Source organism: Hetaerina americana, unplaced genomic scaffold, assembly GCF_022747635.1.
Source record: "Hetaerina americana unplaced genomic scaffold, ioHetAmer1.1.p SCAF_44, whole genome shotgun sequence".
NCBI classification, from domain to species: domain Eukaryota; kingdom Metazoa; phylum Arthropoda; class Insecta; order Odonata; family Calopterygidae; genus Hetaerina; species Hetaerina americana.
The window spans coordinates 1402470-1427563 of NW_027287030.1; the positions used below are offsets into that span (position 1 = coordinate 1402470).

The window sequence follows — 25094 nt, forward strand, 5'->3', positions numbered from 1 at the left end:
ATTTTTAATTTACAAACACCATCATTTTTGCGTTCGCAATAATCTTTCTTGCGTATTTGTTTGGTTGGTAAAGACTATAATAATCCCAGCTTAATCATCATATGTTTAAATTAATTTCATCACACATAATGCTCAGTTTGTTTATATACATGATCTTGTGAAATATTTTATGCATTTTTTTTACAAAGATAAGGCAAACGGATCGTGAAATTTATCAACCTAGTAATTATTCATAAACATTCAAGGGGGATACTAAGTGCCTTCAAAAAGGTCCATAAAGCTCGCTAAGTATATCGATAAAGGCGATAAACTTTAAAGAGTAGTACTTATTGTCAGTTTGAGCAGCGAAGGAGGCAGCGAAGGCAAAAACTGAATGGCTTGTGGGTGATTGATGCGCTATTAGCGCCCCCAAAAGACCGTCTATAAACGCGTGAAATAGGGAATCTCTTAGCATATTACGTGCGTGAAGCGCTCGTCACTTTTTTTTCGAGACGTCATCAACCCGAGTCGCTCCTTCCAAGTCTTTTCGATGCGAGCTGCTGCCTCCCTCGCCTTTTTTGTACGAACTGAAGTGAAAAAAAAATCCCCGGCTTCTTTCTCTCGCCCTCTCTCACGGTCCTCCTTCCGAGAATGACCAACCACTCTTCATCATACCAGCCTCCCGAATATCCCCCTCCCCCTTTCATACTTCGTGGGCCCATGTCTTGAACCCTGCAATTTTCTTGCGCCAGCAAATCCGAAGGTGCTTCAGCCCTTGCATCTTACACGTTAGTGAGTAAGTACGAATAAAGATAGAATAATTTAGTGCGGCATCGAAGCAATTTGGAGAAAACACTCGTGTATATTATACCACGGTCATCGATGCATCAGCGACGCGTGAAGAACTTTTTACGAGTACGCTTCAGATGGAATTATAAAATTTTTATGCGCAGAACCTTGAGCAAAATTATTTTTGGTGATGAACCGTTGTGCGAATTCCGTTCTCTCACCGTTGAAGTGTTGGTTCATTGAGGAAATCTCAGAGCAGATTCATCGAAGTCCACGCCGTCCCTGTCTAAAAACCGCATCTAATCATCATCCAATAGGTCATCATATTAATCTAAAATTTCCGTGCGAATGACGGTTTCACGATATGTTATGACGAATATACAAGGTGCGTTCCAAAAGTAATTCAATTTAATTCCCCGCGCCGCTCCTATTGATTAGAGTGGGATCAAAATACTTGTAGTAGGTGGAGGTGACGCTTAGCTTTGCCGCGAAACCAGTCTCAGTGCTCTCGAAGCTGTAGAAGCGGCAGGACGTCAGTTATTGTAAACCTCTGCGCGCCGACCGTGTCACTAAAAAAATGGAATCGACGATCAAGCAACGTTACGTGATTACTAAGTTTTGTGGTACGAGTTTTGTGCTACGTTTTGTGCTTGTAAACTGAAAAAAAAACCCCATGAAGAGTGTATGTTCTTTTATGGATCCACTTTTAGCGTTTTACGCAATCTAACAATAAACTCAAAATTCGATTAATGGTACTTGATTATATTCCATGCGATTATGGTACCTTTCTACTATCTTTCCCCTTGGTCACTTTTCATCCTCACCTTGAAAATTCAGTTATTATCTTAACGGAAAAAAAGCAATCCAAGCTGCATGATATGTTTAGAATGCTGGCTCACCCTGATAAATTAAGAGAATTCCACCGCTAGACACATAATGAATTGTTTTTCTCCCTCGCATAGGTTTATTTTTTTCAAAAAATAACAGAAGATGGAAGGTTTCCTCGTGTAGGATTAAAGAGATCCCTTTTGAGTTCCATTGATATGAATCGCACGTTGATTTTTTGCTCGTCAAAAAAACATTTCTCCTATTTATTCAACAGATTTTTAATATCGTGGCACTATTTCCATTTTACAGTTGTTGATCGAAATAATCTCGTCTCATCCTTAATGTTTGCTAGTTAATATGCTCCCCTGTAGATTCTGGGCATGAGTTTTTCCATTGGATTCAGTTCCTCTTCTTTGCTCTCAAAATACGTTCCGATTCGTGTGTTGTATGTGTGTGTGAATCCCCCCGGCGACTGCACCAGCGCCATCCCACGCCCGAGACCTCCCAACCCTCGTCCCCCCCTCTCCCTCCCCCTCCCCTCTCTCTCCCCTCTCATCCACCCCCTCCCGGGGCAGCCTCCCCCTTGTGGAATGCAGACGCCTCGAAACAAGCCCCTCAGCCGTGCGAGCGGGAGTGTGTGTGCGTGTGTGTGTGTGTCTGTGCAGGACGGGCTTTTGCCGAGAGAAGAAGTTTCCTCTGTTCATCCTATGTCGCGAGGATTCACTCCCGTCTCCAGACTCTCTGCTCATCCTTCTTTTTCCTCCTCCCCTCCCCCGTTTCCTCTCCTTACCCATCCCTTCAATCCTCCACACACACACACACAATATCTCCTCTCTTTTTAACCCATCCACCCACCCGCCCCAGGAGACATGACCACGCCAACGACGTCTCTTTGGGTCTTCTACCTTCCACTATGCCCGGCCCGTAGGTATTACTACTCCTTCTACCCCTCCACTCGCTCCCCTACCCCCCCCCAAATCACCCGTTTCCATGACTCCGCTTGCTTTTTTGTCAATTGCGACTGAGGATAACTTGCGACTTTCCCCCAATCCCACCTTTCCGAACGAAGGGATTGTGGTCGGGGGAGGGGGGGGTGGGTTGGATGGGGTTGGGACGCGACTGCGGTTTGCGCTGTCCTCCTGCGGTTTGCGCTCTCCTTCCCCAATCGGACGCCGGCGGCCTCCCCGAGGCCGCCGGCGTCCGATTGGGGAAGGAGAGCGAGTCGCGCGGGGACGATCATCAAACCTTCCACCCCTCCACATCCAAAGGGGTGGTAGAGTGGAAGGAAGAATTCCGATTTCTTCGGCTCTCGAAAAGTTACCCCTCCGTCCGTCCGTCCATCCCTCCTCAACTACCGTATCCGACTCTCCTCCCTTGCCACTCGCTTTAACCCGAAAGTGTGGTGATATTGAAGATTCATTTATTAGCCCCATCATTGAAATAAGATCAGAGAGATCAAGTGTGCATAGAACCAACAGATTTAACATTTCATTTTCGCCCGCGAATGTTAAGAGGAATCAGATTAACTTCATGCGACCGGGCTAAAGGGGGGGGGGGATGGGTATGGAGGAAAAAAAAATTGTTTCCAAGCAACAACCCTTATATTATTTTTTCTCTTCATACTAGTAGGGTATCTTGTATGCGTAGGTAAATATTTTACGCTTATGTATTATTAGAGTTGCTTGTAGTGTTGTTAGCATTATTTCCATTTTACATTATAATAATTGGTATGTGTATGCCTGGATGGGAACCACCCCCTGCCACATACACACACACACACGTCATACCGGTGGCTTGTAGGTATAGATATCCCTTCGATAAGTACGTTCAATTCAGCTCGTACTAAGTCCTCCATGGATGTGTGCAATTCTCGCGTTGAAGACGGAGAAGCCTGTTCCTTTCTTTGCGCCGACCAAGACTCCCTGGAAAATTCTTGTTTACAGAAAACCATGAATTTTGCGTAACTCCAGTTCCAAATATATCGAATTCATAGGAGAAAGTTTTGTTTTGAAAAATTAGAAAAGGTTCAAAGAAAATCCACTTGCGCAAAAATTTGCTTCGAGACAAGAGGATTCGCGAGGGGTGTGCAAAAGGAATTAGGATGGGAGCTCCTTAAGTTACGATAAGATCAACCAGGACCATTAGAGAGGTACAGAATACTCGGGTTTACTGGTAACACCAAAGAAGCAATCATTAACGTTACGTTGCTAGCTAGATTGGACCTCAGGGATAATATGAGAGAGAGAGAGAATAGCACCATCAATGACAGATTCAAGTACTCATTCGTCTCTCAAACGATAAAAAAAATTGCATAAGAAAATCAAAGGTTTACCACTCTTTGTTAATTCAAAGAGCAAATTTTAAATCTTTTTTTGAACTCACCCATTATTAAATAATGCAGTAATAGTAATTAGGCGGGCCCGACAGCTGAGGTCATTTGCGGATATGCGTGTATGTGTATAAATATACGTGGGCTTATGTACACGAGTAAATTCACATTGATATTTATGAATAATTGAATATTTTTTCTTAAAATACTGGTGACCTAAGGTACCGCGTCACTGATTCTTGAGGTGGCTTGAGTGGTATTGTCTAGATGTGGAGGCATCACCCGGATTTGAACCCAGGACCTTCATACGTATAGCGTACGAGGCTTCCACGCTGCATCGATTTTCCCAAACTATATATTTGATATATTTGGTATCACAAATACCGTGCACAGAAACTTTCGAATTCTGGCATTTTTCAAGTAATTTCTAGTGCAAAGTCAAGTTAAATAAGCTAATTGTTTAATAAATAAAAATATTTGGAGTTCTGCGTGTCCCCGTATGCCGTAGTATTGATTATTTTTTTAATCACTTAATCATAAATGTTATTGAGGCATACCCATAATTGATGATTATATCATGAAATATTGGCTTCCTTAAAAATAAAAAAATACGCATGAATGCTTTTTAGAAGATATTCTCGCAATTCTGACGTTGCAACTAATTCCCAATGAACTTCCACGTTTTATATTACGTATGTTTTTACTTCCACTAGTAATTTGATTGCAATGTAGTAGTTTAATGTTATTTACATCTATTTTGTGTACCGTAAGGCGATTCATTTTTCACGGATTTTTTTACATACTCGGTTTTCAATACACAGTTTGGAGTGATGAACTACGTATTCCTTTTCTCCAATTCATCCATTTTCCGATCGGTTAGTCATTTCCACGAAATCAATTTTAGCATAACTTCATCCCTATGGTCTCCATTGTTTTCCAAATTATTCTGGACGGTAAAGAGGTCACTTCGGCTTCGGGTTCTTACCATTGAAGCGAACGGTACGAAGTGAACAAGTTCAGGAAGATCTAGGCCAAAAGAAGGCGAAAGTAACGCGAAGTGCGATCTATAGACGTAAACACTAACCCTTTTGAAGAGGACAAAATCGTGGGAAAGCAAATGGTATCGGTCACCGACGGGCCATCCAGCTCTGCTATAACGTCGGAACAATGGAACCGCCGAAAATAATTACCCGTCACCCGCCAACGATGACAGTCACACGGAACATATTAATTCTCCTTATGCATACGCGCCCATTAGACGTGAAATCACCATTTTCACCCTCTTGCACCGTGTAATTTCCCATGACCTCCTACACCCCCGCCTCGAGTTCACCTCTTTTCCCAGCCACCTCCCCTACTCTCCCCCCACCCTCTCCCCATGAGGGGTGCAGGGGTCGGGAAAGGGGGGGGGGGGGTTGGGAGCGCGGTAAAGGGGGTGGCTGGCCGCCCACGACGTCGTCCCCAAAGAAATCAACAATGCTCAGATACAATCCCCCTCCCCTCTAACACGTCGAAGGGAATCCTTTTCCCAAAAGGCCGTCTTCATCATGTGCATGGTTATCCATTTCCTCCGTTCCCCAGGGTCATCCCCCGTCTCCGCTCCAATCGAAAATGAGAAAAAGGGACACGCCCTGTGTTCTACAGGGCCTCTCCACTCCATTTCCCTCTTACGAGAGCAGGCAGGCAGGAAACTTTCCGTCTTTTCCTCCAATCGTTCAATCTTGGTGCACTTATCATTGCTATCAATCCTGATCACGTGCGTGTAATTCTCCTGCATTATGCAAATTGTAATACGATGATAACACTGTGGTTACTCATAGTTATTACATGAAATCTACTGGTTAAGGTAGGGTTTTTGGATGGACACAGGCTACCAAACAGTGCAGTGGCAATTACCCTGTCTCTCTTAACAAAACGACCTGATATCTGGCACTACAAATATCTCCTCTGCGATTCCACATACTTCCTTCCTCCCTTCATTCCGTTCGTCCAACATCCCTATCCTATTCCTGCCCCTTCCTCCTTTGCATGACATTCTCCCCTCTACCACGGTCTTCGGCATCCCATTAAGGACCATAATAAGCAATCAACAAAACTTGGGATAAATGCCACTTAGATATTGAACATCGCAATTTTCCACGCACTTTAAATCAACTTTCGCAGTTGTTGTAGATAAATAATAGGTAATTTTAACGTTTTTATAATATTAATCTACTGGCTTAAGGTAGGGTTTTGAGCCTGCACACCTCAGTACTCGTAAGCCCTTCATATGATATCATATGATTTAATTAGTACCATCAAACCCCGGGTAGTAGTAGTATTTAGGGGAGGCAAACCATATCTGTCACCGAATATTTTCTGTCTCTTAATTGTTTGTTTGGCCTCGGTTTTCTAAGAGGGCCTTCCAAATTTTGAATCCCACGTTTCAAGGAACGATACTTGTCTTACGGGATCCTCTTCGATAACGGTGGTTTCTTGTATTTATCGCAGCAGCTGTTTTTCCACTCTGAAATGACTCGCTTTCTCGTGTTTGGGACTTAAGTCTTTCGTGAGGTTGCAATGCGAGGAATCGGACCAAGGATGCGTGCTTCCCATTTGGCTCGAATGTGTTGTGCGCGCGGTTGTTTTCGATCTTCATCTCACAAATATCCTCCAAGTGCTTTCGCCTGGGAACATGGGACTACTGCTCTCCATACTACATCTCAAGGTCCGAGTTATAAGCAGGAGTACTTGCCGTCGGCTGAAAAACTGTACTTTTAAGCTATATTCCTTCAGGGATATATGTGAAAAGTTAATACCTCTTAACGTTATTTTGTTGTTCTCTATCCTTAAAAGGACTCCTTTCCACTTTCAATAGAATTCCTTGCTCAAAGGAAATCAGTTGTCTTCATTTCGACCTTATTTTCCTCTTCAGAATATTCGTATCATTGGCCGGCTCAAATATGTGGCAATTTAATATCATTTGAAATAATAAAATTTAATTTTCCACAGTAACTTATCCCATAAGACACGCTGCAATGACTAAGCATCATCATTAGGTGCAAAATATGCCGAATTCGTACCTGATATTTTATCATGAATTGTACCTGACGCAGAAAGTGTGCCTGTTGCCCTAGTGTTGTACCTGTTGATTATGAATAGATCATATTAATGTACGAGTAGGTAAGGAAATGGTATAGTGGAATTGGCACTCCGAGAAAGAGGAAAACGGTTCTGCATCCCCGCAAACCGCCGCCAAAGCGTGTGGCGGGTGGTGTTAGGACACCACCCGTAAAATAGAATACAACTACACGTCAAACAAAAAAGAAAAATTAAAATTTATCCACGCACAGACGAATACATTCATGCAAAATTTATTTTAAATTACACTCATACAAATACAAATACAAGCAACTAATGTACACTAGCACATGCGCCTACGAATGCACTAGATGTCTACGCAGGATTTAAAGTTTTCTTGTAATTCGAATGTATTTACTATTCCTATTGTGATTTTTTACTTTTAACTTAGTACAGGCAACTCTTATGCATGTATGTATTCAAAATCCGAAAGCACCCGAGACGTTTCGGCGAGTGCTGTCCTGACATGTCCCAGGGTTCACGTCATAAGATGAGTATTTCCCACGAATCTCAAGTTTTTTGTTCATCATCGACGATAAGCGAACTTGAGAGACTATCTCCCTTTGGAGAGTTCCGGTGAAAAATCACTTCCAGTATTTCTAATCTGCTATGGTCCACGGGGGAAAATAAATTGGAAGTTTTAGAGATTTTTTGAGCCTCCAAAAACTACTCATTCATTATGTGCTGACCCTACGGTGATTACCATATTCAAAAGATAATTGATTGAGGCCGTGATTGGTTGAAATCAATCTCTATCAGTTATTGTTAAAGCGCCAGTTTTCAAAAGCCCGCTTCTTTTGTTTCTCCCCCTCCCCCTCCCTCAATCCCCATATTACCCAACCGGGAAGGGTGATTGGGAAGTTTTCCCCTTTCATCCTCGGAACGTGATCACTTGCGTTCCGTTTAAAGGCTCGTATAGGCATTCAGGAAAGAAAGAGCGCTATAATGAATCGCATTAGGCGTTCCTCTATCTCGAGCTATTAATTAGCACCGTACTTTTAATTCCGTCCATGTCTCTCGGTAGGTGTTGTGATTGATCGCCGAACTCAAGGGTGGACCGACCGGCCAATTTGCATCCGTAATAAGGCCTCAAATAACACGCGTGCGTCGGGGGTATTTACTTATCTCGTGGGCGACAGTAAATATCCTAACTGCTATTATGACGCTGAAACCAGGCTCTAGCGATGCCATTGGCGAGGAAGCGCCCTCTTTGAAATGAAAAAAAAAAGAAAGGGGTTTCCGAGTTCGTTTCAGGGAAAGCGGCGATAAAAGACAGATCAAAGCACATTTGATTTCAATATTTATGGCATGGTCCGATGGAGGGAAGCACTTAAGGAGGCATTTTCTCCTCATTTCGTATTGTTATTTATTGGGGACGTTACGATCGAATTTTTTTTATAGGATCGTAAAGTTCGATTCTTTGTTACTTCATTTGTTCATCTGCTCACTGTGCCTTATTAGGGAGATTTATGACCACGTCGTCTGGTTCCATTAGACTCCTCACCAGTACCTCCGATGGTGAAGTACTTCGGATTATTGAGTCTGGAAGGTATTATTTAAAAAAAACATTTTTCCAAGTTATCGGACTCGATTTTATTGCCGTCCTGCAAGGTTATAAACACGTATGTGTGTGTGTGTCCTGTTGCCAACATGTAAGTTATGCAGATGTTTTTTCATGCTTTAATAATTTCATATTTTTTTAATTCCGTAGTTTCTAGAATTTTAAGTGCATGTACGTATCGATTATCTTGCTAATTGATCGTCAATCGTCGGTTAGAATCTTCCACCAGTTGGATGTGCGTTTGACGGCAGGTTAATGGGATACAGCGGTGAGCTGAGAAGAGGGATGATGCGGCTACGAAACAAATAGCCTCGCCTTCTCTGAAGCTTCTTGGCACTTAAAACTCTTTGCGTAAGAAGAACAGTGCGTAAAGTCCCGCAGTTGATTCGTAATTACATGAAGTGGTGCTAATTGATTAAGGGTGAAGATCAGGACGTATATTGGTGTATTTAGACACATTTTTTTGGAAACTCGTTGTAATAGGATTTTTTTTATAAATTAAAATGCAATAGGATGGGGGTCACTAAAGAACAGACGGAAGCTGAATAGACTGTGTGCCATTTTTAAAATATTGAAAGCTGACGGAGGCTGGAAAGAACTGAACGAGAGTGTAAATAAGCCATGTTATCTCGGCAGGAATGATCACCCGCTTAAAATCAAATACAAGCCCCAAAAGACAAACACCGCCAAGTTTTCGTTCCTAAATATGGGAATCAAAGAGTGGAACCAGCTGCCTGATGAACTCTTTAAGCCCCTACCCAAAAGCATTAAATCATTTAGGCGTGAATGTAAAAGGTATACATGATGGGATTGTTCAATGCAATACGGCAGAAGGTGTATGGCTGTATCACAATATATTGTTTTTTTTATTTTGTAAGTCTACTATATGACTAAATGACACTATGATATGTTTTAAGACTGACTACTGCATAGTTTATAGCTCTTGTTATATCATGTCATTGCCACCCGGCTTATCGCCTAACAGCAATGTATCCTAAATAAATAAATTAAAATTCTCTATGGATCCCAACTTATATTTGATTCCCGCCAACCGAAGGATTTTCAACGAGTTTTTAAGTAATTTTGAGAGTGTCTAAAGGAGTTTAATCGATTCATTATGCTGTGGCAAATATTTGTGCGCAATAGTTTTCGCTATAGTCGAGTATTTTCTAAGATTTTACCCAACGTTATAGTACCCAGGATGTAATGGCCAAAGGCACTTGGACCGTCACGATGGATAGGCAGGATTTAAGAAGTGAGCGAGTGAGATGGAAGGAAACCTGGTGTCGGCATTAACACACAAGTCACGAGGGCCCGCTTTTAGAACTCCGACCTCTCGCTCCACGCTTATTGCTGTCAGAGCGCCGCGCGCTGAGGGCCCCACGCGGGTCGTTGAGACGGGAGTACCACAAAAAAACCTCTCTTCGCCAGGGAACGCAACCCGGACCTTCAGTCATTCAAGTTATTCTATCTATTATGGTAGATATGAACGACCCCTCAACACTGTTAACTCACGACTCCTTCCTCTTTTTTCCCCTTTACATTATTTGTGTATTCATTTCTTCGTAACTTCAGCCTGCCTTCACGCTGTCTCAAAAGTCTATTCTCAACTCCTTCCTCAACCCAACATTCTCCCTTCCGTCGCCGCCTTCAACATCCCCTTCCTTATCTTTTAATATTTCCTCAGACAACTTTATTTGTCTTTTCCGGATTTCCCCAGACAATGCCAAAATTCCCCTCTTCGCCCGCCTTATTGAACACTTCAGCCTTTTTGTCTTTCTCTCGATGCAACTTAATTTTCTCCATTCCTGGTTACAGCCACATCTAGTATGGCCTCCTGTCTATGCTCATCCTCGAATTTGTTGAAGCTTCTTGATCTTACCTTCACATTATTACTCGACGCACCTGTAATCAGTCCTTTACTTCTCGTAAATGCTTCTTTTTCCGTACGGAATTCTTCTCCTGATGTCCCCAGCAATACTACTACTACTTCACCCCCTTTTCCTCGAACACACTGCTTGGATGCATGAGAGATTGTGAATCGATCCGAGTGCACGTCAAAAACCTTCTCCGCCTCATGAGTCTCCGGTTTTAAGATTACGTATTCAGCCTACCAATCGATTGCGGTCCAAAGGACTTCTTCTCCCAGAAAATACACCGCCATCCGTTTTGAAAAGTGGCTCAATTAACCCCTTCAAGAATTTCCTTCCAGCCGAAGTATCCCGGGGAACGCCACGGGGACTCATCGCATAGCGGCGAGGTCAAGGGGGAAGGGAGAGAGAAAGACCCTCCATCCCTCCCCCCCCCTCGCTCCCTTCCGCCCCCGCACCCCTGCCTTCCTTCCCCCGCCACTTTACCTTCCTCCTCCGCGCCTCGCCTGCCCTCCTCTGACCCTCGGGAGACTGGGCCTCTGTTATTTCCCCGGCTTCAAATTAATTGGATTTTCGAGGAGGCATTTGGCGTTTTTTTCCCCCTTCCCGACTCCTCCCCCGCCTCTCTCACCCGATGTTGGAGGGTAAGGTAGAGGTGAGGTGGGTGGCTAGGTACGCCACTCCTCTCTCTCCCCCCCTCTCCCCCTCGGCCGCCGTCGCCACCACCACCACCCGTCGCTTCCTCAAGCACCGGGGGTCGCCGCCGCGGTTGAGATCGTGGGCGGGGATTGGTGGGAGAGGCGCCGAAGGTTGCAAGACCGGGAGAGACGGGGTTTGAAGGAGGGAGGGGGGGAAGAGAGGAGCGCTTTCGCTCTCGTTCCGTCGCCCACCCGTCGGATTTATTGCTCGGCTCCTTCATTTTTTTTCCACTCCGACAACTCTGGAAATTGATCTTCTAATCCATGGGTGTAGGACCTTTTTCGAGTGAGAGGGATACCACAGCAGTGAACTCATTGCGAGCCAGGGAGATGATTTCGGATAGGTAATATCCCAAAAATACTCCAGGAAACCTCCCGAACTTGTTTCCACATCAAGATATGCTCGATTTTAAAATGAATTAAGCATCAAAATATTATTAATATTTAACTTGCACCTTTAGTTTAGCACAATGAAATATATTTTGAATGTATGTTATTACCTTTCAAAATACTTACGTGAACATTTCGTTCAGAGTATAAACGGCACTAAACAATATTCTTGATAATGGAGAAGTTGATTTGGTTGGTTTTGGTGCCACCTGGTGCTAATAAAAACGAAATTTCTCATCCACTGGAAAAAGACAGATGGCAATTCAATATATACAAGTTTTGTACTAATCACTTCTAAAACATTTTTCTTCTCGTTAATATTTTATCTCAAAACGCATCTTTGATATTAAGCGTCCTTCCAACTAGTTAGGGAAGATTCACATTGCGATTCGTTTCCCTCTCCTCAGAAATTCTGCATCTCGAGTCCTGCAGCGGTAATTTGCAATGTTGTGTGTGTGTGTGTGAAACTAATTTTTTGTGGGTACCTCTCCTCATAAGAACTTATTTTAAATTGAATTACGGATCAAAACTTTGTATGAAGCCCAATTCAGGCATGGTGCGTTTTTATAATAATTTTGAGTGTCACAATGCGTTTAATCTTTTCATTACATATTAGTACATAGTAGATAGTAGTACTTACACAATGCATAGTAGATTCATCATAAATTTCGTTATAGCTGAGGAATTTTCGAGACTTTTTTTCCCCAACATCATGCCCAGAACGTTCTAGTCTGTGGCTATTCTTTTAGCAGAAACTTATTCGTCCAGCTCGATGGAATTCTCTACATGCTAAATATTTTGCTCCAGACGCTCGCTAATGGGAGCGCCATTCCGTTACTCGATACTAACAGGAGAAACAGCAAGCGACGTCACAAACAATGTGGAATGAGACGAGGGAAAAACTCTCGGGCGTTGAAATCACGTCTGATTCCATTCCAAATAATAGTTCTTGACTTGTCTCGAATACACTTGTATCTCACGAGTACATACATTTTAGTCTCCGGCAGGAAAATATGCTGACTTTCTCAATGTCCAAGGGTATTTCAACGCAACAAATACAGAGTTTAAAAATCATTCGCCTTGACCGGGATCCGAGGGTATGGTTCAAATTTATTGAATTTTGCATCGAGTTAAGAAATAAGGGCTGTATTTCGAGTTTCTTCTTTTTACTTTCATGCCTTGGTTTGGATGCTCAAAACATTCTGTGAGTTTGGGACTCGGAAGTGTGAGCCATTCATCGCACCATGCTCAGTTTTGTGCTAGCGTCCCAATCGCCATTAGAAATATAGTATAACCACAGTATTGTTTGACTGGGTCCATAGTTTAGGCTACGGATAATTTATTTCGTTCCTTTTCACATTGCGATATCTTTTTTTCTCGGAAGAGCTAAAAATAATTGCCATCCGTGATCCTCTCAAAATCAGACCGGTTCTCTTCTCATATTCGCCTTTTCCTCTCGCTTCCTAGAAGTTATTATGGGTGAGGTGTAGGAGGAATCTGTATTTTGAAATTAAGCGTTGTAGAATATTTGCTTCAATTGGTATCATTATTATTTCAACAGGCACATGGAGTGCCGAAAATTCTATCCCATCATGACACCCATTTCCGTTTCCCCGATTTTTCTCATGGTCCATGTCACTTTATACGTGGGAGAATTTTCTGATTTGTGTTTTCTTTTCCATACATTTGTGTTATAACTTCATGCTAGACTTTATACAGGTGACTTGTGAGTGAATAGTTGATTGTGTTTTTGTACAGAATTTTGGGTAGGATTTTCCTATGAAAGAAAAACATTCAACATGTGGTTTATTTAATGAGATGTGAAGTGAACTTATGAACCAGTACTACTCAAAGATCGCTTTGCCGGAAATTGAAGGTGTACTTCTTTTTATTTCATAAGACAAGCGACGGATAAAAGTTCCGTAGTTGACAGAGAACTATTGCCCGGAAAACGCTACAAGCTGCAAAAACTAGGCGGAAATTGGTACAGTGATTATTTAAATCTTATAATTGTAGTACAGTGGTTACGTAGGAGGACTCATCCAATTATGCCCCCGTTACTTTATGTGGTACCATTTATGTGCATCGAAGACTCTGCCTCGTAATTACTTTTTTTCTATTATTTATCGGGTCATAACCGATTTTGATCTCTGATGGTGCGGGGAAACAACGAAATTTTAAATATATCCGTTCTAGCATCTCTCTACCGTATTTTACGCACGTCATCTGATCTACTTTGGTAAATCGGGGGCCTGCAATAAGCCTTTAACATCCTCAAATAAGTGAACTGCCTCAACTTTACGCAGTCAATTTAACCTGTGTTTCAACCTACGGCCAACTAGTGGTTCCTATCCTAATTCTTCCAATAGTGACGTGACACTGCTACGTTGTTCATAGCAACAACATGAGTGACATAACACCTGTCCAAGAAAGGAATAGAACAACAACTTTGTAGTATAAAAGCTAACAAAGCACCAGAGAAGAAATACTCCCTAGAATATTGAATTGTAATTACCTGAAGACATTGCCCGGGATTTACGTGTAGGAAGTATTTTTCTTCAGTTGGTAGAGGAAGACTCAGTACCTCGTGACCGGAAGCCAACTCACCAAACTCCCATCTGAGTATAAAGGCGGCGGTAGTTAGAATCCAACACTTTACAGACCCGTATCTTTAACATAGATTAAAAGCAAAATGCGTATTAGAACACGTTATTGTCAGTACGTTAAATAAATTTTGCATGAAGTCTGCGTGAATTTTCATTGGCATTTTTTGTATGTTTTTACATTTAGTTTCATTCTATTGGTGTACGGGCGATGAAACGACGGCGAAGAAGTCGACCGTCGCCGCAAAGTTATCCCCATAATGAAAAGCCCAGAACTTTCTAAGCCCAATTTCTTCCCCACTCCCCGTTAAGGCAGCCCTTCCTCCCGTTATTTCCTTCCCCTTCCATTACTACAAACCGCCCCCTCCGCCCCTCACACATCCATCTTGTCCCTCCCCACCCCACTTGTACGGGGCGCCCTCCCACACTACGAAATCAGTGCAATCACGGCAATCACGGAGCGACGCAAGTATCAATTACCACCGAAGCTCACCGCTTGAGGGAACGCCCATGGCGTGATTGCCCGTGGGCCCTTGGGGCCATTCTCTGCCCCCTCCCCTCGACCCCTGTCTCCCACTCTCCCCACCCCCGCCTTCAACGCCTGTCAGCGAAATCGCCCCTCCCCCGCCCGCCCCAAACCCTCTCCTCTCCTCCCGTGTGGTTTTTTCTGTCCTGTTATTCATATTGAATGATGCTCATCCCATGGTTTCATTGATTATCAGTACAAATGGGTGAGCACGGACCAAATTTTCATTTAGTCCCCAGCGTGTAAAAAAATAAGTACCCTACCATTGAGAATGAGGATAAGGAATAATGCAGGACCTGACGAAAGGATTATTTTGAATTAAGTATGCATACAGCAATACTTTTTGGTCTCAGATTTTGTTCGTAAAATATATATTGTGGAACCTAGGGTATACAGCAAGACGCAATGCAATTAATGGAATTCTCCATAAGTCCATTGGAACTCCGGCATTATGTCCGAGGTTAAAAAAGGAAGGGAACTGTCTCTCTAGTCTGGAGTTAAAAAAATGTATGGGGAAAAAAGAACTTGCACGAACCAAACATAAAGTTAACGGCAAGGGACAAGATTCATCAAAAGGTTTTATAATAACTCTGATCTCGTGCCCCTCTCCTCCTCTCCCCCCCCCCATATAGAACTGTAGTAGAGCCCTTCGTTTACTTAAATTTTGGCGAATATGATGATGCCAACATTAGCATTAACCAATTTGTCTAGTTACCTCCATTAATCGCCAATCTTCATTCCACCCCCAAATACTTTTCAGCGTTTTTTTGGAAAATTTTGGGAAATGTAATATATACAATGCGACCTCATCACGTAATATATAGCGTATATTTATTTAAACGCTTCATTGAAAGGGCAAAATGCCTTTGCTTAGTACTTCACAAGGTGATACATGTAATGTTTGCATCGCCTGATTGTAAGATAGAAGTAAAGCATAGACCTCATAAAGTGTTAATGAAGTGATTTGAAACAACTCCAAAGCTACATTTCAGTGTGCACTCGACCTACTACAAGTACGCAGTATTTTCTTTGGTGATATTATTCTTTGAATGGTATTCAGGAGCTTAATTCAGTTACCTAAAGCTATTGTGGCCTAGAAATAATCTGGTGAAGATAGTTGTTTCTTTTGAACAATGCCCCGATGTTGCGTGAAAAATATAGATTCCTTCTTGTAATTAAACTTGGAATTTGCGTATTATTCTGGAAATCGTCACAGGGGCCCATATTGAGAAAAATTATGACGCAAATCATGAAGTAATATTATATGTATTATTATCAATGTATGTTGTAGTCCAAGAATTAAGGGACGTTTTGAATGGGCACAAAGACTAACTACTACCACATTTGTGACGTAACAAAATATCCTGGCCTTTGCCAACGAAACGCAATCCAACATCCAACACTACAATAAGTCCCTCGTCAATACGGCGTACGTCCTTCCCTTCATTCCGTCCAACATACCTATCCTATTTCTACCCCTTCCCCGTTTGCCTAACGTCCTCGCCTCAATCAGAGTCTTCAACATTCCATCACCAATCAAAACGCTCTGCTAACCTCCCTTCTTGATTCCTGTGGATTTCTCCTAGCAACACTCTCTCCTTCCTCCCTACTATATCTAGTGCCGTCTCATTTGTTTTTCTTTCCTTCCGCTGTAATTTTTCTGAAATATGATTTAGTTCTCGAGCAGTGTGAGTTTCACTCCCATCAATGCCTAAACGACTGTTAAACATGACTTGACGATTGGGTTTGACTCCGTAGCGTACCATTCTTTTTTTTTTGTTTTTCGTTCGTTCACAAGTTTTCCTTCCGTCTGTAGCTGGATGAGAGATGTTTAAGAAGGGCCCCTCCTCCATTCCCTCATCTGACGTTTTCTCCCTCGGGGGGGAATCCCACTCGAAGAGGAGACTGGAGGCTCTCGAAGGAAAGGACCCCGTCCACTTATCACTCTGCTCCGCGTTGAAGATGAATGGATGAATACCCCTAGTCTCCCTTAGGGCGCCGGAGATTAAATTTATTCCTCAGAATAGTGGAATGGAATTGAAGTAGCAAATGATATCTCCGCGTTCCTTTCACTTTGAGATCAACACATGAAAGGCATCGTCACGACGACAACGTTCTACCACAGAGCCGCCTTAATATCTTCCAGGGGTGGCTAATTACGTAATTTCAATAACTGGAGTCATATCACGGCTATTTCAACCTACGGTTTGAGTCAAATATCTAACACTCGAGCGATTTAAAAATTGATGTGATAGTTTCTCAAAAAATACAATAAAGGATTGTGATTATCGGTTGAATACGAAAAATTTTGTCTCTTCAAGTCGCGAAACTTGAACTCATGCAAATTTTTAGTTTTTTTTGTGTTTGATCCATCACAACTTGATGATCGATTTTTTTTAATATTTCAATTGCGTCTAAAACAAGTGACGAGACATTTAGCTCCTTTAGGTGTTCTTCTAAAGATGTTGTAATGAATTGATGTGAATTGACATCATCACTTTCATCATCTGAATAGTTCACTTCCTACATGAAGCACAATAGGACCAAGTATAATATCACGAGTCACTTTCAGTCCAGAGCGTCGAAAATAATCGGTTGGAGATATCGGATTTTTAACTGAAATAAAAAATACTAAGTTATTTCGGATTCGTCTTGTTGTAGCGAATGTGCAAAAACTGCAATTACATGCAGTTTTGCATCGCGCTCGACCCATCTGCATAATATTCGCTGTGATGTTGTGTAAAAATACTTGAAAATTTCAATGTTCACTTACAAAAATGCTCATCATCGTGTTATGGTGCGATCTATCGCATTATAACTCTCGTCAATTATTGAGTTGCACGCAAAAGTTTTCAGTATGTCATTTGTTTGAAATGGTTCATCTAAATTCCCGACCTGCACTACGAAGATGATAACCACTCTCATCCCCGAATCAGAAATTAGTGCGGTCGCGGAGAAATATGCCTCGGATCGCATCGTTCTCATAGGATGGGATGCGTGTGCACGGCAGCAGTTTTGCAGAGCAGCGATACAGGCCTTCATTTGTCTAAAATTTCGATTGTACACAAGAGATCGGGAGACGTTAGGAAAGTCGTTATTTATGATCACAGGGTGGGAATCGCCTTTTCAAAAGTTTCTACGATCCGCCCGCGTCTTACCCACACACCGCGCCCCTACCGCGCGGGGAAGCCACTAACCAAAAGGCGCCGTTCAACTCCTCCGCACTATTAGTCAATGGCAGCGTGGGCAGATCTCTCTCTCTCTCCCTCGGACGTCTTCATGTCTCCTCAGCGGGGGGAAGGAGCGGACACGTTTAAAAGGATACCGATGAGGGTCCCGCGAAGGGTAGCTCCCAATCCGATCGTTTTATGCTAAGGTGTGTGTGTGTGGTGTGGGTGGGGGAGTGAAAGGTAGGCTGTGGGGGGTATAAGGGTGAGGTTTGGAGGATTGAATCCCCCCATCCCCCCTCCCTCCCCCTTGGAGACGCCAACGTAGTCGGCCGGATTGTCGGAACTTTTCAAAACCAGTCGCGGCAAAGATTCTCAAGTCCTCTCAAGAGAACCATCAATAAACCTCATGTTCCACCCTTTTGACGGATGGATCTCCTATCTGCCAATCCATCCCTTCCCCCACTACACCACAGCATCCCGAAGGAGAACACCCCTTCTAGCGGCGTGCCCCGCTCTCTCTTGTGTCTCTCCCGCCTATCATTCTCTCATCCTTCCGTTGCCTCTCCCCTTCGTCGTCTCAGATTAAAGCGCCCATCTCTCTCTCCTCCACCCGCCTCTCTATTCGACGACCCCTCACGGTGTCTTCTTCGATCTTCCTCTCACTGCCACCATTCTCCTCACCTCCTTCCACACACACACCCTCCGCCTACCCGTGTTCACTTCTCTGCCCACCCCCCGCCCTCCCACGACCCTCATATTTTTAGGCATTTTGTTTTTATGCTCGACACAACATGCTTATCATTTTCGATTTGTCAGTCCATCGATGCGTTGGCGAATCCCATGGAACGAACCAGGTGAAGACGGCAGTTTTTTTAATCTGCATGAAAAGTCTTCTTACCTTTTAGTTTCGTTCGCTGCAAATATTACATTCGGACTATTTGCAGTATTCTTAAAGAGGTCTCTGGTCTCTTTTATAGAACAAGGTGATAACTTGAAAATACCACCATCTGGAATTGCCGTCGAGGAGTGCCGTGCCGAGAAAGACCAGTGAATCCGAATTCTAAGGCCTTCTTTTTCAATAAAGACTATTTTCAGCATACAAGTCTTCGCACTTTGCGCACTAAGAGATTCCCAAAGTGTGTGACAAATCATATCACCTGTTCACATTCCAAGAGACGTGATTTTTTAAAAGTTTTATTTAATTTATTTAAAGTTTTTATTTAATAAACTACTAGTTTTGGACAACTTGTATATTAGTTTTGACTTTGAGAAATAAGCCGAGGATCATTTCCGTAGAATCCACTCGATGGGCGCAAAAACAAAATATAACATATACGTATCGCATTCAATATTATGTTTTAAAAAAACCTCAGTCGAATGCGTGCGAACTCTCCGAATATCACGTTTAAGCCTTCAATTTTAATTGCTCACATTTGATGAGACCAACTTAAAATGACTTGGATCCATGGATACTTTCAGATGATTTCCTCCGGTTCTTTAAGACGTTGCCTACTTGACAGAAGATCGTTCGGAATCCCATGAGTTCTTGCGTCTGGAGTTTTTCTCCGGTTCTATTTTTTATGCTCCTCCAGATCTTACGACTCTCTCCACCGGCCCTCCACCCACGCCCTCAGATCACGAATCGCCCACGGCCCCCCCCCCGCCCGCGGTCCCGGTGGCCCATGAACGCCCGACCCCTCCCCCCGCCCCCAGACAACCGACTTCCTACCACTCTTCGGCAACCGCCGCAGCCTCCTTCCCCTCCCATATTTCATCTTTGCTACCATGATTCTACTTTCTCCTTCCGCTCCCCAAAACAACTAATCCTCTATCTCCGCCGAACTATCTTCCGCTGGAGTGGCGATCAAGTGGGCAAAATTTCGCCCTTGTTCATTGGTTCTACAATGTGCACCGAATGACTCTCGATTAACCCCTTAATATTTCCATGGCACATTTTCAAACGTAATCTTTACTATTACGGGGTCAGTTCTAACGTGACACGTCAGGGAAATTCATCTCATGTATGGTAAATAGTCAGAATGAATTCAAACTAACTTTCATATTTGGAGTGCTGATTGTCGCGGAGATGAAACTTTGAAAAGAAAAATTTTCTGATGAAATTTGTTACTATCGTCATTATTCGTGCTTAAATGTTTGGTATATATCTTGGCATGCCCTCGTTTCCATAATTAGTGCTTTTATTAATTTTATAAATTACTGATCAATGAAGAAAGAAATGATATAGAGTAGGAAGGTGAGGTACTCGCAATGCCTAGATAGAGGTTCATAATCGTGAAGTACCGCCCAAAAACCTACCTTTTAATAATTGGAATATGCTGAATGCATGAAGAAACAGCTGATCGATGAGCATAATTTATCTCATAAAACTTTTTTTTTAAGTGTTACAAAAATTCTTAATTTTGTGAAAGCATTTCTGTAAAAATATCCTGCGGCTTTAAATAGTACGTGTTACTGTGTGAGGCCAATATGCTCTCTTCGTCCAATGAATGGTGGAAATTATTTTCAAATCCATACTGAAAGAGACCTGTGCGATTCCATTTTTATGTTCCCTTCAACTCCAATAACAAATATGAATTCTGTTCATGTTTTTTTGGACCGACCACCATGTGGAGCTTAACTTACGTCATTTTCTTTTATTTTTTGAGATTTACTTCAATCAAGTTTCTTAAAAAATAATTGATATGGATTTGAACACATATTTAATATCAAATTTTTATTCGAGTAAAGATGTTTTCCACCCTCTCGTCTGAGATTCCTCATTATTTTATTAACCCTTTTCCATTTGTTTCAGATGTAGACGAGTGTGCCTCGTCGCCTTGCACAAACGGTGGAACTTGCGTCGACCTTGTCAACGGTTTCCGATGCATCTGTCCTTCCGGATGGGAGGGCAACGCCTGTCAGTATGGTGAGTGGCGACGGAAATTTCCCATTTCCGCACATCCACTGAATCACGAATCTACCAACCACACGGCTGCAATATCACAGAAATCGTAGTCGGTAGCAAAACTCTTTGAAGACAATCGCCCTGGGCATAGTTCGATCTGGAACAGCATTGCGCGATCGATAATCGATCATTGCGTTACGATCCCCTTAATTTTCCATAAATTCCACATGATTCCGATTCAATCGTTCTACCCTAATTAAATCACAATGGAATAGGCTTCATCTGACCCAGTCCCGATCCCATCTAGATTTTCGTATGATTGATTACGATTTCAATTCGATTTTACATTCATTTCGATTTAGGTGCATTCGATTATGACAAAGCTGTTTTCTAAGTTGATCCACTCTATCCTAACTTTCTCTTAATTGGTTTTTTCCTTTGAATCGCCCTTTTGAAGTGTTTTACTCTTTCCCAGAATTTCCAAGACACCCGTTGCCCTAATGATAGTTTTGGCATTTTATCACGAATAATCTCATCTGACAACTAAAGTTTCGGTTAAGTTTAAAGTAACCTGTAAGCCACCGCCAGGGTAAGTGGCAGGGGGAGATTACACACCAGACTACTCGACCAAAAACACCTTTCCCTCCTGGCAGAGTCAAACAAACGTTACTCTAATCGCTTATCGTTCATGTGAAAAATGACATATTAAGTCTATCTGTTCTACACTAAATCTGTCTAATTTTATTGACATTACCATGCCCACCATCATACGATGGGGCTTACAACACATTTTGAACATCATCGCTAAAGAGACATCCTTCCAATTTATGCAAGAGATTTGTAATTTAGCCTTTGCTTTGTGAGTGTTTCCCCACCTAGATCCTCTATTAATTTTGATAAACAACTCAGTTTGTCATAGCAACGTTTCACAAATCTAGCTCCTCTACATTCACTACTACACTAACATTCAATCTAATTTGGCAATCAATCCAACTACGTGAAGATCCCGTATACTAGCAGCATATTCTAAATGAGGCCTATCCAGCGAAAGATGACATTTCTCTTTAACCTTTTCATCATATCTCCCTAATTCTCTTGTAGTAAATCCTAATTTTTTCTTAGTTTGTCCAAATATATGTTTATGTTTATATGTTTCACCCAGGAGAGGTCGTGAGTGAGGGTAATGCTTAAGTATTTAATGGAGCCTACACTTTCCAACTAAAGAAATGTAAAGTGCGAGCACACATTCTGTTAAGTCAGAAGTGATTCCCCATTGAATTTAGATATTTTCCCTTCACTTTTTCTGGTGTGACATATGTTTAAATATTTATGGCCTAGCTCCAGAACTGAGGCAGTAATTGCATAATGGTGTTAACAGATGGTGTTCAAGAGATCCCTGCTGTTCCTTCTTGTCAAAGTCATCGCTATGATTGTTGTGCTTTCTCCATATTAGCTCATAGCGCAGTGTTTCATTTGTAAAGAAAAAACTGAGTTCATGTTTGCAACCGAAATACATATTTAAGGTCCATGAGCAAAAATTTCAAATTTTTGAGAATGTTGAATCCTCATGTAATAATGAATTTGTAATGTTCCAATAAGATATTCCCACAGCTCAGGAGACCATCCATTGGAGTCACCTCATGTACCATTAATTGATGTCTCTACTCTTTCCTTCCAGATGTTGATGAATGCCAAGCAAGCCCTTGCATCAATGCCATATCCTGCCACAACATGGTCGGAGGATTCCACTGTGAGTGTCAGAAGGGCTGGTCGGAAAAGACATGTGACCGTAACATAAATGATTGTGTGGGCCAGTGTGAGAATGGAGCCACATGCATAGACCTGGTTAATGACTATCATTGTGCTTGCCAGCCTGGATACACAGGTAAGGGATTTGCTAAAAGCATTCAGTGATATTATTATCAGAATGAGGGTTATCCTCAATATTTTTCCTTTAGTAAATGTGTAGTTTCTACACTGATCAAATTGGGAATGTTCATAATGAAAAGAACACTCAGATTCGTCTTTGTAAGCAAAAGTGGCTAGAAAATGTTTACTTTGTGAATCAGCATTTGGCTGTGCCAACTGTTATAATAATTTGTTTACTTTGTTACACAATATAGTTTTTCATCTCAAATCATTTGGATGTGAGGAAGTCCATTGTTTTACATTTTATGATAAAAAACACAACCTAAGTCTCGTAAAAATAAGTCAATTTGAAATTTCTGCCGTTGCTACTGCTAATTATCCTCATTTACCTTTTAAGTTATGAATTCTTTTTGATAGCAATGTGGAAATGATTATGGAACATGATTAAACTCTTTTACCTAATGTCTTACTGTAATAATACTTGTTCAAGATGTGCAGCAAGCAAGAAATGATGCAAAACTCATGTAAAAATATTATTCAACAAAAAAAAATTTTCACACTCCTTGCAACAAAATTTCATCTGATTAATGGGTTAATTTCCAATGAGGAATATTTGTTGCCATTCATTGAGTAATGTACTTCATTTTTGCTGTACCCTTTCTAATTGCTTTGTCACTATCTTCTCCAGGTCGTAACTGCCACATTGACACCAATGAATGTGAGAGCAGCCCATGTAGAAATGGAGGTGAATGTGTGGATTTAATTAATGGATTCCGCTGCATATGTCCTGTGGGATATACTGGAGCAATGTGTGAGGTAATATAATTTGATAATACTGTCATTTTACTCACTGATTGCAGGGTGAAAAAAATCTGAAAAATCATTGATTATTTATTTTGTATTTAAACCGATTGGCTGGTGTTCCACCTGGCAATGAAAATAAATGCATCCTTCTATACACGTTTCTATTAAATTATCACTGATTATTTTTTAAGAGATGAAAGTTAAAAATCTTCGTTACTAATAAGTTACAAAGAATACAAAATCTCTTCGTTACTAATAAGGAGCACCATATTGCTTAAAGTATAATAAGTTACTGATATCCTCAAAGGCTAAGATTTGAATATATATATATATATATATATATATATATATATATATATATATATATATATATATATATATATATATATATATATATATACACACACACACACATACATATACATATATACATTTTTATATTATCTACTTGAAAATTGGAAGAACTCTTGGAAATTTATTTTCTATGCATATGTTTGTAATAAGATTATAGCATGGTTTGTTTACATTCATGATTTTTGCAACTTATAAAGGTGGACCATGACCAGTGCAATCCGAATCCATGCAAGAATGATGCACCTTGCTTCAACACCCAAGCTGATTATTACTGTCATTGTTCTGAAAATTGGGAAGGGAAGAATTGTAGCAGCCCACGGATAACTTGCAACTCACCGCCTTGTGATGGTAAGATTCATACACTATTTTTATGGATAGATATAATTCTGAATGTGAAATATCAAGTTTATTTTCATTTATTTGTGCACTGGAAAATGGTCCTTCAATTTGGCAGTGAGTATGAAATACTCCAGCATCATTATTAAAATCAAACCCCCATCAATAATATCAATGTTCCAATGTTCAAATGCCCTTTTTAAAGGTAGTCCAGCCTTATATTGCCAAAAATGTTACTCCAACACTTTCACTACTCATCAGACCTTGCTGCACAGCTGAGTTCACAATTTCCTCTGTGCAAAGATACTCTCCCTCATTGTATGTAAGTGGTAGGGAGTGTTTTTTCGATTATGATGGAAGAAGCACAAAATACTGCAGCAAAAAGTGGGACAGTCACTCTGCTGGAATTATTTTAAAATTTCTGCAGGAAAAGAGTCTAGGGTGGTGAAAAATTAGGTTGAGTTCTAATTAAGTTTAGGGAATCCATTGATTCACCAAGAGAGAAAGCAAGAATAAGAATATCTTGTGAGGTACAGGACATATGAATTTCCTGGAAGCATCAAAGAAGGAATTATTATAGCCCCACATTACACTGGCCATTTGCACCACCAATAAGATAGATTTAGGCCCAGCACAGTGATAGATTCCAGTACACCATTGACAGATACATTTTTAATCAAATAAAAGCAAAATATAAAGCTTCGCTCCAAAATACTGATCATTGCATGTTGATAAACATGTAATGTGTTTAAGTCTGTGAATGTTTATGCTTATGTCTACATGTAGGCATCCACTTCTATACCAGATATAAAATTTTTAACAGATTTTCTGTTAATTAAAATGGGATAACCATTTCCTAGATTGACTTCACCAAATTTCTAGGTGTTCTTATTGATTTGTATCTAATTTGGGAGGTGAGCATTGCCAACTTATGGACACAGTTGAGTTCTGTTGGCTATCTT

At 41.4% G+C, this 25094-nt stretch overlaps 1 protein-coding gene across 1 annotated transcript in view; it reads left to right on the forward strand.

The window, feature by feature from the left end:
• LOC139692927 (protein jagged-1b-like) overlaps positions 1-25094 on the forward strand; it is a 503367-nt gene that overhangs the window by 466721 nt on the left and 11552 nt on the right. Inside the window, exons 9-12 of the mRNA XM_071591249.1 lie at positions 20677-20790; positions 22448-22654; positions 23327-23454; positions 23994-24144. Coding sequence (XP_071447350.1) covers positions 20677-20790; positions 22448-22654; positions 23327-23454; positions 23994-24144 — 600 coding nt within the window. The remainder of the gene's footprint in view (positions 1-20676; positions 20791-22447; positions 22655-23326; positions 23455-23993; positions 24145-25094) is intronic.